This window comes from Thalia democratica, chromosome 6 (genome assembly GCF_965202585.1).
Source record: "Thalia democratica chromosome 6, ktThaDemo2.hap1.1, whole genome shotgun sequence".
Taxonomy (NCBI): Eukaryota; Metazoa; Chordata; class Thaliacea; order Salpida; family Salpidae; genus Thalia; species Thalia democratica.
In genome coordinates, this window is record NC_139170.1 from 23,233,120 (window position 1) to 23,250,168 (window position 17,049).

Consider the following 17,049-nt stretch of genomic DNA (forward strand, 5'->3'; position numbering starts at 1 on the left):
AATATGGTATAAATCTAATATCCAAATGATTTTTAAATATCTAGCTAAGAATAGTTAAGTCATAAAGATTTAAATATAAAAATTTGTTGAAAGGTTTAAGTTATAATTAAGTTATATTTCACTGATTTGAAGTTGTTTTTAAGATAAAATTGTTAGAATAAAACTAAATTATAAAGTAAATAACAAAGTTCATTACAATTAATTTACTTTTTAGTTCAGTTTAAAGTAAAATTTTTACAGTCTTAAATGTTTTATTCTAACAGTTTTATCTTGTATATGACTTCAAATCAGTGAAAAATTAAGTTAATTCTAATTTAAACCTTGAAATATTTTTCAAATTTAACTTTTTATCACGTAACTATTTTTATCTTGATATTTAAAAATCATTATGTATAACTAAATTTTATGCCATATTCTTATCAGTTTTTAGCAATTTATTTTGACGATGTGCTAAATGAAATTAATCAATAAACTTCCGAACTTTTACAAAATGAGAAATTTGTGTTTAAACTTTTTAAAAACAACCAGTACCAAAACAAAACCTTTATACATATTTTTTATAAACAATAGAAACTATTTTATGTGATTTTTAAATTCAATAATAAAATTTTTACTCAGTAGACCTCTGAGTATCTTGATAAAATATTAAGACTAATTTAGTGTTTAGATTTATATTGTACACAATTATGTATAATAACTAATAGTTTATAAGTCTAGTTATATATTTACAGCTCAACTACGAAGTAAAGTTACCGCTGAGAATTTTTATAATTGCTCTCTTGTAATGGCTGGTGGTTATGACAAACGAGTGAAAGAAAATGTTGAGCACCTTGAAGAGTTAGAAAAACTTACAAGTTAATAAAAAGAGTGTTGGAAAGTTTTATGCTATAAAACTCCTATGTTTAAAACTTATACTTAATGTTTTGTCATTTTAAAATTAAACTTGAAATTTCAGCAAGCTAGAATATTTAAAACTAACGAATAAAAAGTATATGTAAGTAAAGTATACAAAAAGTTAGTGTTTTGTATCTTTTGTGTTAGACTAATTTATAGCATACTGTACTTTTTGCATATTTATTAAAGTGAAAAGATCTTGTTTTTAAATATTTAAGTAAATCCTATTTATCATCTTTTAGATTTGTTTATGTAAGTTGTATGAGTCGTAACTTTTAAAGTTTACTAAATGTTTTCTTGATCATAATTTTATTCTCAACAATCTGTAGTTTAAGAAGCTGACAATTTTTTTGTAAAGCTTTAACTTATTTTGATTTTTTAAATTTTTAGAAAAACTTAATCTAGTCGACAAAGTGAAGTTCTTTCGGTCAATTTCCGATGAGCATAAGGTTATGTTGTTGCAAGGTGCGTCTTGTGTTTTGTACACTCCCTCACATGAGCACTTCGGCATTGTTCCTCTCGAAGCAATGTTTGCAAATGTAAGTAAACTTTGATAAATAAATTAAAGTTTTGAGTTTCTGCTGATTTTGTATTTTTAAGTATTTCAAATATTTTATATTTTAAGAAATTTTGTTCTGGTTTTTAAATGTAATTTGCTTAAACAGAATCCAGTTATAGCGGTAAACAATGGTGGGCCTTGTGAAACTGTTGAACATAAGGTTACTGGGTTTCTATGTGATGCTGACAAGAACAGTTTTTCGGATGCTATGTTGGTTTTTAATCTTATATATCATTAACACTATTTAAATGAATAAGTAAAGTATTCCAATTTTGATAATTTTACTTAAGAAGTAGTACGATTCATAAAAGATAAATCCTTTCAAACAGTATAAATATGACTCAAATTTTTAGAACAATATATATTTCATGCTTATTTCGTCAGTTGTATACTAAGCAATAAAAAATCAAGTTTCAAATCTAGCTTATATAGTGAAAGTGCAACCAACGTAAAAGTAATAATGATAAAGCATAGGGTTATTAACAATACATAAGTACTTCTAATTACAATGCAACTAAAAAAATTAATACAACAGAGCAACATTACTACTTATAAAACAATTTAAGAAAACAACGAAACAGTATAATCAAAATCTTTATGTTTACACAACTTAGGTTTTCTTAACAAAATACAAATAGCCTCAAGTTTAACTAAATCAGAAATGTTAAAACAATTTTTAACAATTTTAAATCTTTTTAAATTATAATTACTTGCACAATCAAGGTTATTTATTTTGTGTTCAGCATTAGCAGATCTTTTTGAAGCATTTATTACTCTAATAGATTTAGTTTTCTTATTACTGATACAAAATTCGTCGATACTTTTTGGAATATGTTCCTTTATTCTTTTGCCAAATTGTCTTGAGGTCATCCCGACATAACTAGCTTCACAGAAGTAGTTAAACTGATAAACTATCATACTTTGTTTAAATTCTGCTATCGGATCTTTGCCCCAGGTCTAAACATTGGTTTGGATACGAAAATAACGATCGGCTTTGCCAAATGATAAGTCCTACTAACTAATTGACAGATATTTCTTTTTAAAACTCTTGAGTTCTTATTGACATAAGGCAGACAAAAGATAAATCATAAGTTTTAAAGTTATGAATTACTATAGTTGTCATCTATAGGTATTTATATAGCTCTAGTGCATATTCTGTTGACAGGCTACATATTACCTTGCATATAAAAAAACGTTTGTAAAATTAATTTTATGCTGGAGTATAATTACTGTTGCATTATTACATACAATTTATTTTTAAGTTGTCACTTTAAAATTTTTATCTAGTATTTAAGATAGTTTTAATAATTTCTTTGATTAAATTTTAGCTTTCAAGTAGATTTAAATTATAAGTTTTTAAAGTGTTATTTTTAAACATTAAATATATTTTGAGTGTTTTAAGTGCTAAAAATGTTCTACAAAAATGTTAAGTATTGTTATAAATAATGCTTAGTTATCATAAACAAAGAAGTTTATTTTTCCTTGTTTTTGTATTTTTTTCTTAATAGTTTTAATAATTTAATAACAAATACTAATGTTGTAAAGAGCATTTTAAATATGTTTTTTAGTTAGTCTTTATAACAGGGTGGTCACTAAACCTGCAGTCCTTAAAAACCTGGAATTTGACAATTTAGGCTGAAAAGACCTGAAATTTGAGAAATTGTAAAAAAAAACTGGAAAATCTGGAATTTTAAACAATTTTTACATGTTCATTAGTAAAATTTCGATACAACACAAAAATATATCATATATAAATAAATATTTTGTCAGATATATTAAAAAGGGGTAGTTGTCTAAATTGCGCGAGCGTACAAAATTGCACGAGGGGACAACATTGCACGAAAACACAAAATTGCACGAAGATACTTTTGCACGAAGACTAATTTGCACGAAAGCACAAAATTGCACGAAGATAAAATTGCACGTAGACAAAATTGCACGAAGGTTCACTTTTGCACGAAGAAACTTTTGCACAAGGGGATATTTTTGCACGAGCAGACAATTTTGCACGCAGACACTTTTGCACGAAAGGTCTTTTTTGCACGAGTGACAATTTTGCACGGAGGGTCAATTTTGCACAGGTTTGTTTCCTTCCCAGGGGCGGGTCAGAATTGCGCGTAGACATTTTTGCACGAAAGGACAAAATTGCACAAGAAGACTCTTTTGCACAAAGATAATTTTGCACAATTTTTTTTTTTTTTTAATAAAAAAAAATAAAAAATCAGAATTAAAAAAATTATTAGCTAAATAATAGAAAATTACAAAAAAAATTTGATAAATACTTAAAAAAAAAGTTTGTATTAAAATATTAAATAACTTAAAAATAAAAAAATTAAAGTAATAAATAACAAATCAATAAAAAAAAATATTAACTAAAAAATAACAAATCAATTAAAAAAAAACTAATTAAATATTAAAAAAAAAAATTTAGGTAAAAGAAAAAAAGTATTTTTTAGTAAAAAATAATAAACTAACTGTTAAATAGATTAAAACAAATAATAAAAAAAGTCAGAATATAAAAAATCAAAAAACTAAATAATAAATAAATTTTAAAATAATCAAAAAATAAATAAGATTTATAAAAATTAAAAAAAAAAAAAAAAATACTTTACATAAAAGTCCAAAATAAAAATTAATAAAGTTAATAAAAAAATTAAAAATAAATGAATTAATAATTAAATAAATTAAAAATAAATTTAATGATTAAAAAAGTCAAAATGAATAAATTAAATAATTAAACAAAAAATCAATCAAAAAAAATTTATATAAATAAAAATAGAAACTAGATTATAAAATAAGATTCTAACCGTTATTAAAATATAATTACCAAAAATAGTTTTGTTTATATTAGTGAAAATTTTTTTGTTAAAAATAGAAATTAACTAATTGTAGTTATTGTATTATTTTGTTTGTTTCATTTTAGTCAAAAGCTTGTATCTCCTTTATCTTCTAAAAAAAAAGTAAGAAGAAAATAGCTTTTGACAGTGCTTTTTCGCAAGTCTGAGTTAGATAAAGAGAAAAACAGAGCAGGAGAAACTTAAGAGCTAATTAGAGGAAAACGCGTGCAAGTAGTGATGCAACTAAGATAAAGTTTAGACAAATAGAAAATCATGATATATAAATTAGGTTTAAAACTTTCATATAAAACAAAAAAACTATTTTAAGTACAATTTATAGAAGTACACAGCCATAAGAGAACTTTCTGTACAATGCACAATAACAATTTCATCAGACGGATTTTCTCCTTTCTAAATTTATCTAATTGTCTCACTATTTTGCATGCTCGTTTTTTTCTGTGCAAAAATATTTTCGTGCAATTTTGTCCCCTCGTGCAATTTTGTAAGCTCGTGCCATTTTAACACCTACCCATGTAAATATTATTTATAATTTTTTTTATCTTGTTTTGTTTCATATTGAAGTATAGTATAATTTTAATTTAATTTAAGTTTACATCAATGCATGTTTATTTTTTGATGAGGGTTATTTTTATTAAAATGAAATTTTAGTTTAATGTTTATTAAAAACTTTTCTAATTTATATTAGTTTTTAAACACAATAATTTAGTTTCAATTAAAAAAAGCTTAAAAAATAAAAAAATAGATGAAATTAATATTAACTTATTTAAATAGAAATTAATTACACTAATACGTGCTTTATTTTGAATAAAATATAAAGGTTTTAATATATGTTTTATTTAGTTATTTTAAATTAGCATTTTTTGTTCAAAATTGACCCTCCGTGCAAAACTGTCTGTCGTGCAAAGTTGAGCTTCCGTGCAAAATAGTCGCGTGCAAAATCATCTTCGTGCAATTTTGTACACTCGTCAATTTAGTCCCTACGTGCAATTTAGTAACCTCGTGCAATTTTGTCTTTGCGCAATTTAGACCTGTTCCCATTAAAAACAGATATAAAGTAGCTTTACGGTATTTTTTCATTGTTGTAAAACTATTTAACAAAGTTTTTACCTTAAACTTAGTTTTTAACCAATATTTATTTTCACAGTTTATTACAAACAAAACAATGTTTCACTCCTATACTTGCATATAGGAGATCCTCAGTTGTTGAAACAAGTTACATTATTATTACTTGGTTTTTAATTAAAATAGACCCAAAAACAAATACTTTAAAAACCTGAAAAAAATTTCTCAAAAACAGTTTGCCTCCCTGATAATAGTAATAGTCTATCAGTATAAGTAATTTAAATCTATGAAAAAACACTTTTTTTAAGTTAAGATTAATTGGCTACTAAAAATGGTCAAAAAAGATGTCTTTTCAAAAACCTGGAAGAAGTTTTGAAAACCTATTTTAAAACCTTATAAAAAGCTAAAATATCCTAATAAACTTTATTGCAAACTTTTATTTTATTTAAAAGTTTGAAGATTATTAAAGTTAGGCTTAGTAAATAAACTACTGTCTAACTTTATTTGAATACAACTGTACACTTTAATACTCAGTATTATGTGAAGTAGATTTTAACTAATAGTTATAGTTTGTAACTTTTGTTACTTCTTGTAATAAAAAACAAATTACAACTTTAAATTTTACGAAAGCTTAGATTTAGACCATTCAAACCTAATTATTAAAATTTTGGAACATAAGTGACCAGTTAATTACAATAAGATACACAAGACACACACTTTCAAAAGCACTAAATTATTTCAAGCAATTCTCTTCAGTAGAGTACAATGCTAACAAAAAAAAAGATTTTACACACTTATATAATCACCAAGTAATCAAGAGATAAATAAAAGACAAAAGCAATTAGTAAAAGTTAAAACCAAATAAGTCCATTTTCGTTATAATTAATCTACAGTAAAACCAAACATAAATAAATGAACAATTCTTATAAATTGTTACCAAAATAAAGAAACAGTATAGTCAAAATCTTTTTGCTTACATAAAACAGGTTTCCTTAACAAAATACAAATGGCTTCTAATTTGGTCAAATCAAAAACATTACTACAAATTTTAATAATTTTAAATCTATCTATATTATAAATGTTTGCACAAGTTGGATTATTAATTAAATGTTCTGAAATAGATGACCGTTTAGATGCGTTTAAAACCTTAACCGGAATATCATCTTTCTTATCTGACAGGCAAAAATTCTCTACACACTTTGGTATGTGTTCTTTTATTCTCTTCCTTAGATGTCTAGTTAACTAGTTAAAAGTTTATTTTTTATATAAAATTTTTATTTTTAATTTTAAAGATTCTTTCCGACAGAATTTTATAAATATGTCAAGGAATATTTCCTGAAAGTTTGAGGTAGTTATCTCAAAAAACGTAGGAGAAGATAGATTTTTAGTGAAATAGTCTATTTTTGCCGTTTTAGTTTGCACCTCCCATAAGGAACCTATTGTTGCCTCCAACTTTGACCGACTATATCTCAAAAATTGTTTTGAATTTTTAAAATCTTTAAAAAGCATTTTGTAGCTTAGTAAAAACTATATAAAAAAGATAAAATTTCAAAAAAGGTTTTTAACCCCCCTATGCCCATAAACTACTATTTTTCAAATAACAACTTATACCTTTTCAATATATAATAATGTTGACAAAGTAACTAAAGTAGTATACTTGCCCTTTTTTATTACATTTCTCCTTATATACTTGATAAACAAAACCAATTTTTCTAAGTATATTTTCTTGGTCACATTTATTTTTTTTTCTATTACCAATAATTAGATAGCCATTGTATCTAAAATAGTAGACGATATTTTCTAACCCACCATCATTTCAAAATCAATAATTTTAAGCTTAAACTATTTTAAGCTTGATCATAAAAGACTCAGTTGTTTTAAACTGTCAGTCGTTATAGGCATAACGAAAGCCACAAGTTCCTTTATAAATATCACACCTTTTTTGTGTTCAAGTTCAAAAGTAATTATAGTGAAATTTAGGTTTACTTTATTTATTTTACTGTTAAATCTGCACACTTTGAAACTGTTTATACCCAATTGAACAGCTTCTTACTCAAGTAAAATAAACTGGCTGCTTTTTATATCTTAGTTTGCAACAACTAATTTTGACTGTTTTGTTTTGAAAAGCTCAATTTAGCTTTATGAATTTTTTATAAAATTACACTATTCACATGGACTTCTTACAAATGAACAACAGTTAAAGCAGTTTTTTTCTTTAAGTTGATAAAAACTTTTTAATATTCAAGCAATTTACTAATTAAGTTTAATCAACAAAACTTTTAAAATTTATAAACAACCAATAAAAAAATTAACCAAATAGTTAAAGAAAAAGGTTTTTTCTTTTGTTCTGTCTTAATTTTTATTTTAAAGATGTATTAAAATCTAAAGCTAAACCCTTTAAATGATTTCGCTCTAAGTGTCTTTTTTTTAGAGTAATCTTTTTATTTGATTTAAAAATATAAATTAATTAGATAATTGGCTTTCTAATTACTAAACATCAAAGAGAGATTAAAAGAATTCTTTTGATTTCCATACGGCATAAATAGATTAGGGTATTTTTTCTAAAATTTTTCATTAGTTTTTATGAAAGCATTAGAGTTTAAATATGTATTTGAAATTCCAAGCTAGTATCAGGGTGGCCACAAAACCCGGAATTTTGTACAAAAATTATGAAAAACCCTTGATTTTTTTTGAATTTTAGTTGTTAACAATTTTGTTAAAAAAGATTGTAAATTTTATCATCTTTAGAGTTAAAAATTAGTTTATTACAAGTTTTTAATAAAAAATTGATAATTTGTTAGTTAAATTATTACTGTTGAAATGAAACTACTTTTTTACTTGCATTTCCATTGTTTTGAATGTCATGTAAAGCCAGTCAACAAAAACCTCTCTCTAACTGATTCAACTTAAAAGAGTTAAGATTTTAAAAGAAAACTAAGAGCAGAGCCAAATAAATATATCTGATTCAATGTCTAATTCCCAATGTATTTAACTTTGTAGTATGTTAGTTATTAGTTATGTCTAGTTTTTTTTAAAGTAGCTATAATAAGTAACATAAAGGTTAGGTTTAATTTTGATTTAATTATGGTCAATATTTTGATTTAGAGTTTGATAAAACCATGTAAATTTTTTTTTAAAGAAGTAATCTGATATTTTTGTGTGGTTATAAAACTTTTTGATAATTTTTTTTTTACCTTTTGTTGGTTAGTTTATTTTTTTAGTTTTATGTCATCTTACATTATACACTTTAGGCTTTGTTGTTAGCTTTTTCATGAATTCTATTAATTGACACTGTAAATTAACAAAACATGCATCATAAGTTTATCAAAGATAAAACTAAAAATAATTTTCATGTTGAGCAAAAGTTAATTTTGTTTAAAGCAATAAATACTTTAGAGAGGCTATCAGTATCAACAACTTAAGGATTAAAATTTTAAAACACTATTTAATTAAAAATAGTTGATAAATAATAACAAAGAATTAACTATTTAAAACTAACAACAAATTTTAACTGGATTGTATGGATATTTATGTTATATATCAACATAAAGGCTTTTGAACAGTAATATGAGAAAAACTTTGAAGAAATGATTCAAAATAATTTTACAGGTTGTAATAAACATTAAATAATAGTAATAATGTATCATTTTAGTAGTTTAGATATACCAAAAATCACCTTTATTTTACTTTGGATTACTTAAGAACTAAAATGGTCAAAAAATATGTACTTTCAAAAACCTGGAATAACCAGTGGCACCCTGTAATAGTTTATTAACACAGATCCTAGCGAAGTAAATTCGCTGGAATATGTAATAAAAAGAATTTGCACAGTACTTATCTTTATTGAACTAACATATGTTTCTCTTTTTTAAACAAGCAAACACAATTTCACGGAGTTCTGTAAAAAATAATATGTTTTGTAAAAAAATAATAGAAGATAAAGTAGGAAATAGATATGTGTATTTACTAAAGATAAGTTATATATATATATATATATTATAGATTAATAATTAATAGTAGATACAATATATGTTATACATTTTGACTATTAAAAATCGTGAAAGAGAAGTAAATCACTAAGCACTAAGTAGTTAACTTATAAATTTAATAAATAAAGTTAAACCAAAGTTCTATGATATAATATTAGTGCTGTAATATATTGGGCAGCTTCAAAAGATCAAAAGAAGGAAGTGATTATCAAAATGAAACTGCATGAATAATCATTAATCAACACATAGTTTAGTTAGACCTTATTATGTAAAAGTTCTTAAAAGGTGTTTAGGTATTAAAATAGTCCATAAAATTTATTATTATTGACTCTCAACCATAGTTTTTGTGTAAATTACCGTTAAAGATTAATCTAGTCTTTGTGGATTTGAAGAAGTTTTAATAAATTGTACTACTGTTAATTTATCAACCACTGGAGTTGTGAGAATTTCAGTTGGAAAGTTGTCCAAGCTCTTTGGTTTTTGATCAGATTCTTTCTTCTTTGTATTGAATATATTCTAATTTCAGATTTGTTAATACAAATTTCAGTTTAGTTCCAAGCTCTAACATCTGACATCCAGTTTTGATATTACTTTTGAAACATATAGTATCTGCATTTTGGATTTTCACTCAAGTAAAAGTTTTTAAATTGCTTTATTGCAGTTTGTGTAAAATTTATATTAATTTTGTTATTATTGTAATACTAATTTTTATAGCTGCTTCACTGCAACATATTTGATAATTGTACATCAAACAGATGTGTTTGTTTTAATTGTACTTGAGTGCTTACAAATATTTACATACAAATAGTTATCAAAATAATAGATCCTAATTATCAGCCTTCATTTAGCTTAGATGTAACCAAGTTAAGTAGTATGAAAATATCACCGCGGCTAAACCCAAGCAATAATGTTACTAACAGTGACCCTAAGGTTATACCCTAGGCTTATAGAGCTATTTTATATGACATTTCATAGTACAAGGTTTAAATAAACAGTTTATTTTAATGCTTAGTGATTTACTCCTTTGTATATACTCCTTTACAACTTATAAAAGTCGGAACATAGAATATATATTGTATTTACTATTAATTATTAATCTGTAGTAATTGTAACTTATCATTAGTAAATACACATATTCACCTTCTTATGTTTTTAATGTATTGAAATTAAAAGAAATACATAAAAAGGGTGGTATTTAAATAAAATCAGAGACAATATTTTTTTGAAACTATTTCAAGGTTGCTACTAGTTTAATATTTTATTTAAAAAAGTTTGCCTGGTTTTTGTGTAGATTTTAAATAAGTTTGAATGAGTTGTGTTGTAAATATTTTGATCTTTTATATTAAATTTAAGTTGTTGTATTTAATTCTTGTTAGTTTATTATATTTTGAAACTTACAATAGATATTCTGGGGTTAATGATAAAGAGCAAATAAAGTCTTAAACGTATTTAGGGGAAGTTTTGAAACTTATAATAGATAGTATGGAAAATTTTCAGAAATTTAGGGAGCCACGAGGTTATAATTTTAAACTTACACTAGATATTCTGGAGTTTATGAAGAAAAGCAAAAAAGGTCTCCTACGTTTTTAATGGTAGTTTTTTGAGAAGTCTTGTCGGAAGAAGCCATAGTAATTTTTTTATTTCTTTAAAGGGGGCCTTATAAAAAAAGTTTAGGAAACCCTGTTTTGAATAAATTTATAAAAAAAAGAATCTTTTATATTCCATTTATAGTTGAATAACATATCATAACATCTTGAAAACTATAAAAGTTTGAACAAGACTGGTTGTGCATGCATTTAAGCATACTTTTTACCTTATAGATAAGTCTGTGCATGTTAGATGTATATAATATCAAGGTTTTCCATCATACGTGTCAGGCTAAATCAGTTTTTTTTTGGAAATATTGGTAAAATGTCAGTTTTTTTCAGTTCTTAATAAAATTCGAGAATCTTTTTTTTGGGTAGATAATTTAGTTGTGATTTTATTTCAAAATAAGTTTTTATACCTTTAATTTCAATAAATATTAAAAAAAGTCATTTCTTGTCATTTCAAATGCTTGAAAGTTTCTGAAGTTCTAAAATAATTTTTAGAAAATGCTTTTTTTTTAGTAAACCATTAAATCGCAATTTCTTTCCTAGTAAGTAATTAGTTTTTGTAAGCAGTATGTCAAGTATAAATACTTAAAAGTTTATGACTTTCTGAAATAAATATGAGAATTTTTTTTTTAAAGATTATATTTACCTTCCTACCAGTAATGTGGTATACAATTGACTTGTCATGGATTATTTGCAAAGAGGTAAGTACATTTATTAGCGAGAGGAAAGTATCAGAAAGTGAGTGTTAAAAGTTTAAGAGCAAGTGAGCTAAAACTCTAAAAATGAAATTTTAAATGTGTCTGTAGCAATTATTTAAACTTAAATTTCTAAAACTAAAATTTTTATGATGTTTTCCAGGGGCCATATTTAACTAAATAGTTTGAAACTATAAAGTTCTATTGTTAGTTAGCTACGCAGCAAGTAATTTAATAGGTTAATTTTATCTGGTTATAAGCTTAACTGGGTGCTGACCAACAAAGGTTAGGGAAAATATCAGTCTAAATCTAAGAATGTCAGTCTAAAATTATAAAATTTTACGTGCGAACCCTGAAAAATTCATAAGTTTTAACTTTTTTCTTATAATAAAATCTAAAAAACTATTGAATAAGTTACTAATCTAACTTATTAAATAAAGCTTTTAAGTCTTTTTTTATCATGTAACAATGAAAAAATGTATATGTGAAAGTATTTTTTATAGTTTTTGCTTTTGCTATTGATTTTTATTTTATAAAGACATCAAAACTAGCAAGACTAAGCAAAAAACCCTTTAAACCGCCTCGCGCCCACTGGAATAAATTTTATTGTAGACAGAGTCTTTTATTCTGCTTGAAGCTCTAAATGCAGTAGAGTTTTTGCTTTCTTGCTACTAATTTTCGAAGAAAAATTCAAAATTGTGTGTCACTTTAAACTAAAAAAAAAAAAAAATTAACATAAAAAGCGTTGTTAAGCACAGTTTAACTTAAAATGTCATTATAACAATCCCACGGATATTTGTTTTCCCTTACTTTTAATCGTAAGGTTTTAATATGTTCAAATTTTTCAAAATTTAATCTAAATTGTAGTGTGTGATACTTTTAGGTGTCGTATAATGAGTTTTTCGTACAGTCATCTTCCACTTTTGCGCTGCATTCAAAGTGCGTACCCAACCGGCAGTGCGTACCTAGAAAATTTTGGTCTTAAATTACCTATTCAAAAACATAGATTTAAGCATTTGTTAACAAGAGATCGTAGCGAAACAAGTTCACTGGTGTATATAATAATAACAAATTATACAGTATGCTTTCTTTATTACACTATCACATGTTTCTTCAACGGAGTTATGAAATTAAGTACTTATAAGTACTTCCTAAGTTTCATAGCTCTGTTGAAGTATTTTAATCCGTTAACACACAGAAACATGTGTTAGTGTAATAAAAAAAGGATATTGTATAATTTCGTCTTAAATTACCTACATTAAGCCTTATATAAAATTTTAAAAACCATTTAGATAACAAATGACTATTAAAGACCCAAAACAACAACTCTTACCAAAAAAAAAACATATTTGTTGAAAGAATATTAGTAGACTTGACTATTTGTTTAATATATGTATGTACTTACATGTACTATTTATGTAATAGGGTGCTTATTTTTACAGCAACTTTTAAGTTTCTTGCTAAAAAAATTGTTTTTGCCATAAGTTTATCATTAAAACACCCTGTACAAAATTTTAGATGATTTGAAGAATTTTTCACTTTGGCACCAACCAAGTTTCTAAAAATCACCCCAATGTAAACTGTATGGGACCAAAAAAGTTCAAGTTTAGAATTTTCAGCTGAAATTTTTTTTTACATATTATCACAAAAACACATTGTGCACAATTTAAGACGATTTAGAAATTTTTTTTATTGAGGCAATTCTTGATTTTATGTTATTTTATATATGTTTGTAAGGCTTCTTTAGTTTCTGTTTTTTTTTTTCAAAAAACAAAAATGTTTTTTAAGTAACGCGTTTACCTTCGTTCATATTTTACTAAGTTATAAAATTTGAAAACAGTTTTATGATGTTTTAAAACTGTAAAATACGCTGTAAAGAACTCTTTGTAATTAGGTTTGAAAGAACTATGTTTTAAAATTTAAAAGTTCTATACAGGGTTGCTAAAAAACTTAAATCCTGAAATTTGACAATTTAGACAAAAAAAAACTTTTTTAGTATACAATTAAACTTGAGTAAAAAAACTGTCTAAAATAGTATATTACATTGAAAAGATACTGTTAAGGTACTTTAAATGTGTTTTTATTGAAAACATTTAATTACACAAAAAAAAAGTGTTATAAAATGTTCGTACCTAATCAAAATTTAGTTACTTTACATGTTAAAATAGTTTAAAACTTCAGGTAATTTAGTGATTTTTGATCGAAATTCTAGGTTTTTTTCACAATTTTCAAATTCAAGGTTTTTAAAGTATCTTAACAGTATCTTTTCAATGTAATATACTATTTTAGACAGTTTTTTTTATTAAGTTTAATTGTATACTAAAAATGGAACAAAAAAATATTTTTTTTTAAACCTAGAAGAAATTAATTAAAATCTTTGGCAACCCTGCCTGAAGCTTACTAAAAATATAAATATAAATTTTTATTTTTAAACCATTTCGACTGAGTTTTGTTAAAACTAAATTTATAGTTTTGTTTTTCCTTAAGATTTTTTCTTCGGATAAATTAAAAAAAAAAGAAGATTTCCATAGATTTTACTTATTTCTGCTCAGGCTTGACCAATATTTTTTACTCATGCATTTGTTTTCTGACAAAATTGATTTGTTATGTATTAGGATAAATAAGGTTTTTAGTTCAAAAGAAACAATTAAGAGATCTAAATTTGATTTAATATAAGAAGATGGTAAACAACATTATTTTTGTTAATGTATTACCAAGTTTTTATTGTTTTAAATAAATTTTTTTTTTTAACAAAAAATCTACAAATTTATTAGTATTCGTTATATTGCCTAAAGTACTTTAAAAATCTTCTTCAGTAGGCAATTAGAACTGATTAATTCAAAATTTTCTTGCATATAAAAATTTAAAAAAGGATATTATTACGTAACTATAAATCAAGTTTTAAGGTAAACTTTGTTTTAAAAGTCTGTCTTTTAAAAGTTTTTCAAATAGTAAATCTTATTAGTATCGTTTAAACTCGCAAAAACTAACTGAAATAAAATAAAAAATAAAAGAATATGAAATAAAATCAAAGACAAAGGACTAAATGAAATTAAATTGTTAAACTTTGATGTGTTTGATTTAATGTTTTATAATACTTTAAAAATTAAAATCAAAATAAAAATAGTAATCGAGCTTATTGTTGGTTGAAGTTTAAAAATCAAAAATAAATAGAGTAAATAATCATAATAAATAAGTCGATAAAAGTAGTAGTGCGTAAAACCTTAACTTATTAGGTTATTTAGAAATGTATAATCAAATAATCATTAAAACATGTTAAACAATAGTAACCTAGTTAATTATCTGTAAAGTGGTAATATAGTTTTGTTTATATTTATGGTTGCTTCGAGTTAATTGATCCATTTACTTTCTAAAAAATCTAAGTCTGAATAATTTTTAGTTGTGTCTACAAACTTGTTTAACATGTTTTAATGATTATTTGATTATACATTTCTAAATAACTTAATAAGTTAAGGTTATACGCACTACTACTTTTATCGACTTATTTATTATGATTATTTACTCTATTTATTTTTGATTTTTAAACTTCAACCAACAATAAGCTCGATTACTATTTTTATTTTTATTTTAATTTTTAAAGTATTATAAAACATTAAATCAAACACATCAAAGTTTAACAATTTAATTTCATTTAGTCCTTTGTCTTTGATTTTATTTCATATTTTTTTTTTTATTTCAGTTAGTTTTTGCGAGTTTAAACGATACTAATAAGATTTACTATTTGAAAAACTTTTAAAAGACAGACTTTTAAAACAAAGTTTACCTTAAAACTTGATTTATAGTTACGTAATAATATCCTTTTTTAAACTTTTATATGCAAGAAAATTTTGAATTAATCAGTTCTAATTGCCTACTGAAGAAGATTTTGAAAGTACTTTAGGCAATATAACGAATACTAATAAATTTGTAGATTTTTTGTTAAATAAAAAAAACTTTTTTATTTAAAACGATCGATAAAGACAAAAAAATCACGAATAACATCACACAACCAAGGGAAGATTTGAGACACTTAAAACTAAAATATTCTTACTGCAAGTTTTTATTGTTCAGTTATAGAAATATATTTTGAGTAAAATTCTAAGTTTAATCGAGAACAAACGTCCAATTTAAAGTCTTTTTTCGAACATTCTCTTAAATGATTGCAGTAGATTTAACTTTTTAGTTACTAGCAAAAACATTAGGTCTTTTAAAGTATTAAGAAGGCCTAAGTACAAAGCGTGAAAGTTTGATTTGTTTCTTTTTATTTTTCGAATTTTTTCACAGGTTTCGCTGTTTGGATAGTCAACTCATCAAGGAAATGGGTAGTGCTGGTCATGAAAGAGTTTTAAACAAATTTTCCTTTGAATCATTCACTGAACAATTGAACAATTTTGTTGTATCTCTTGTGCCAACTCGTGCTCAACAAAGGGCTGAAAGGCGAAGACAATGAAAAAAAAAACAAATGTTGCAATATAGCTAAAATATTGTAACGCTAAAACCTTAAGCAGCAGACCCTATTTTAAATATTATTTATAATATAAAGTTTATCATGTTTTTCTTTTCTAATTTATGTACTTGGCTTTTCTTGAGTTTTAAATATAAGAAAATTTATGAATAAATTATTTTTATTTAAGATATTTAAATTAGTTATGTAATTTTAAAATTTACACAATAGTGTAAAGTTTGTTTTTTTTTTAATTCAGAAAATTGGGTTGAGATTTTCGTTAAAATATTGTACTCATACTATTATTTTGTTTTTGTAACGACTACTTAAGTTATTGTTAACTCGTGAAGTGTAAATAAACATAATATTAGTGGTAAGCTATTCGTAAGTGGAATAATCGATTTATTGTATTTTATTTTAAACAAAAATTAGGCAATCTGAACTTATACAGATTGGCGTTTACAACAAAATATTAAAAATTAAAAGTTATAGAGCAACCTATAATATCTACTTTTTGATGGTGAAAATGTTTTTTAGGCTGTTTTATTAGTAAATTATTTTAAATTAAAAGGTTATTCAATGAACTTTTAGGCTTACAGTAACCTCTCGCATATTTACGCACTCTCGTTAAGTTACGCATTTTAGAATTCTAAAAAATTCAAAAAAAAAAAATTTTAATATTGCACAAATTAGGTTTATTTTATATTTTTAATGTAAAATATGTTTTTAAATGCTAACTCACTTCACTATATCTTTAGACTTTGTAAACTTATCTTCCTTGACTAACTGATAAACATTTAGTTTTACTTCAGTATATCAGAAATTTTGTAAGCAATAAGAGTTTAAATTAAAATTCTGAAAGAAATATGACTGTGAGAAATCTTATGAAAGTTCTTAGCAAAAAGTAGCAGTGATGCTTAATAAATATAGAGTTTACATTTAACACAAATGCT

At 24.3% G+C, this 17,049-nt stretch overlaps 1 protein-coding gene across 1 annotated transcript in view; it reads left to right on the plus strand.

Annotated features, from left to right (window-relative positions):
* LOC145839423 (alpha-1,3/1,6-mannosyltransferase ALG2-like) overlaps window positions 1-16,463 on the plus strand; it is a 30,076-nt gene extending 13,613 nt beyond the window's left edge. Inside the window, exons 5-8 of the mRNA XM_082946996.1 lie at window positions 732-854; window positions 1,285-1,433; window positions 1,560-1,663; window positions 15,937-16,463. Coding sequence (XP_082803122.1) covers window positions 732-854; window positions 1,285-1,433; window positions 1,560-1,663; window positions 15,937-16,102 — 542 coding nt within the window. The 3' untranslated portion in view covers window positions 16,103-16,463. The remainder of the gene's footprint in view (window positions 1-731; window positions 855-1,284; window positions 1,434-1,559; window positions 1,664-15,936) is intronic.
* The last annotated feature ends 586 nt before the right edge of the window (window positions 16,464-17,049 follow it).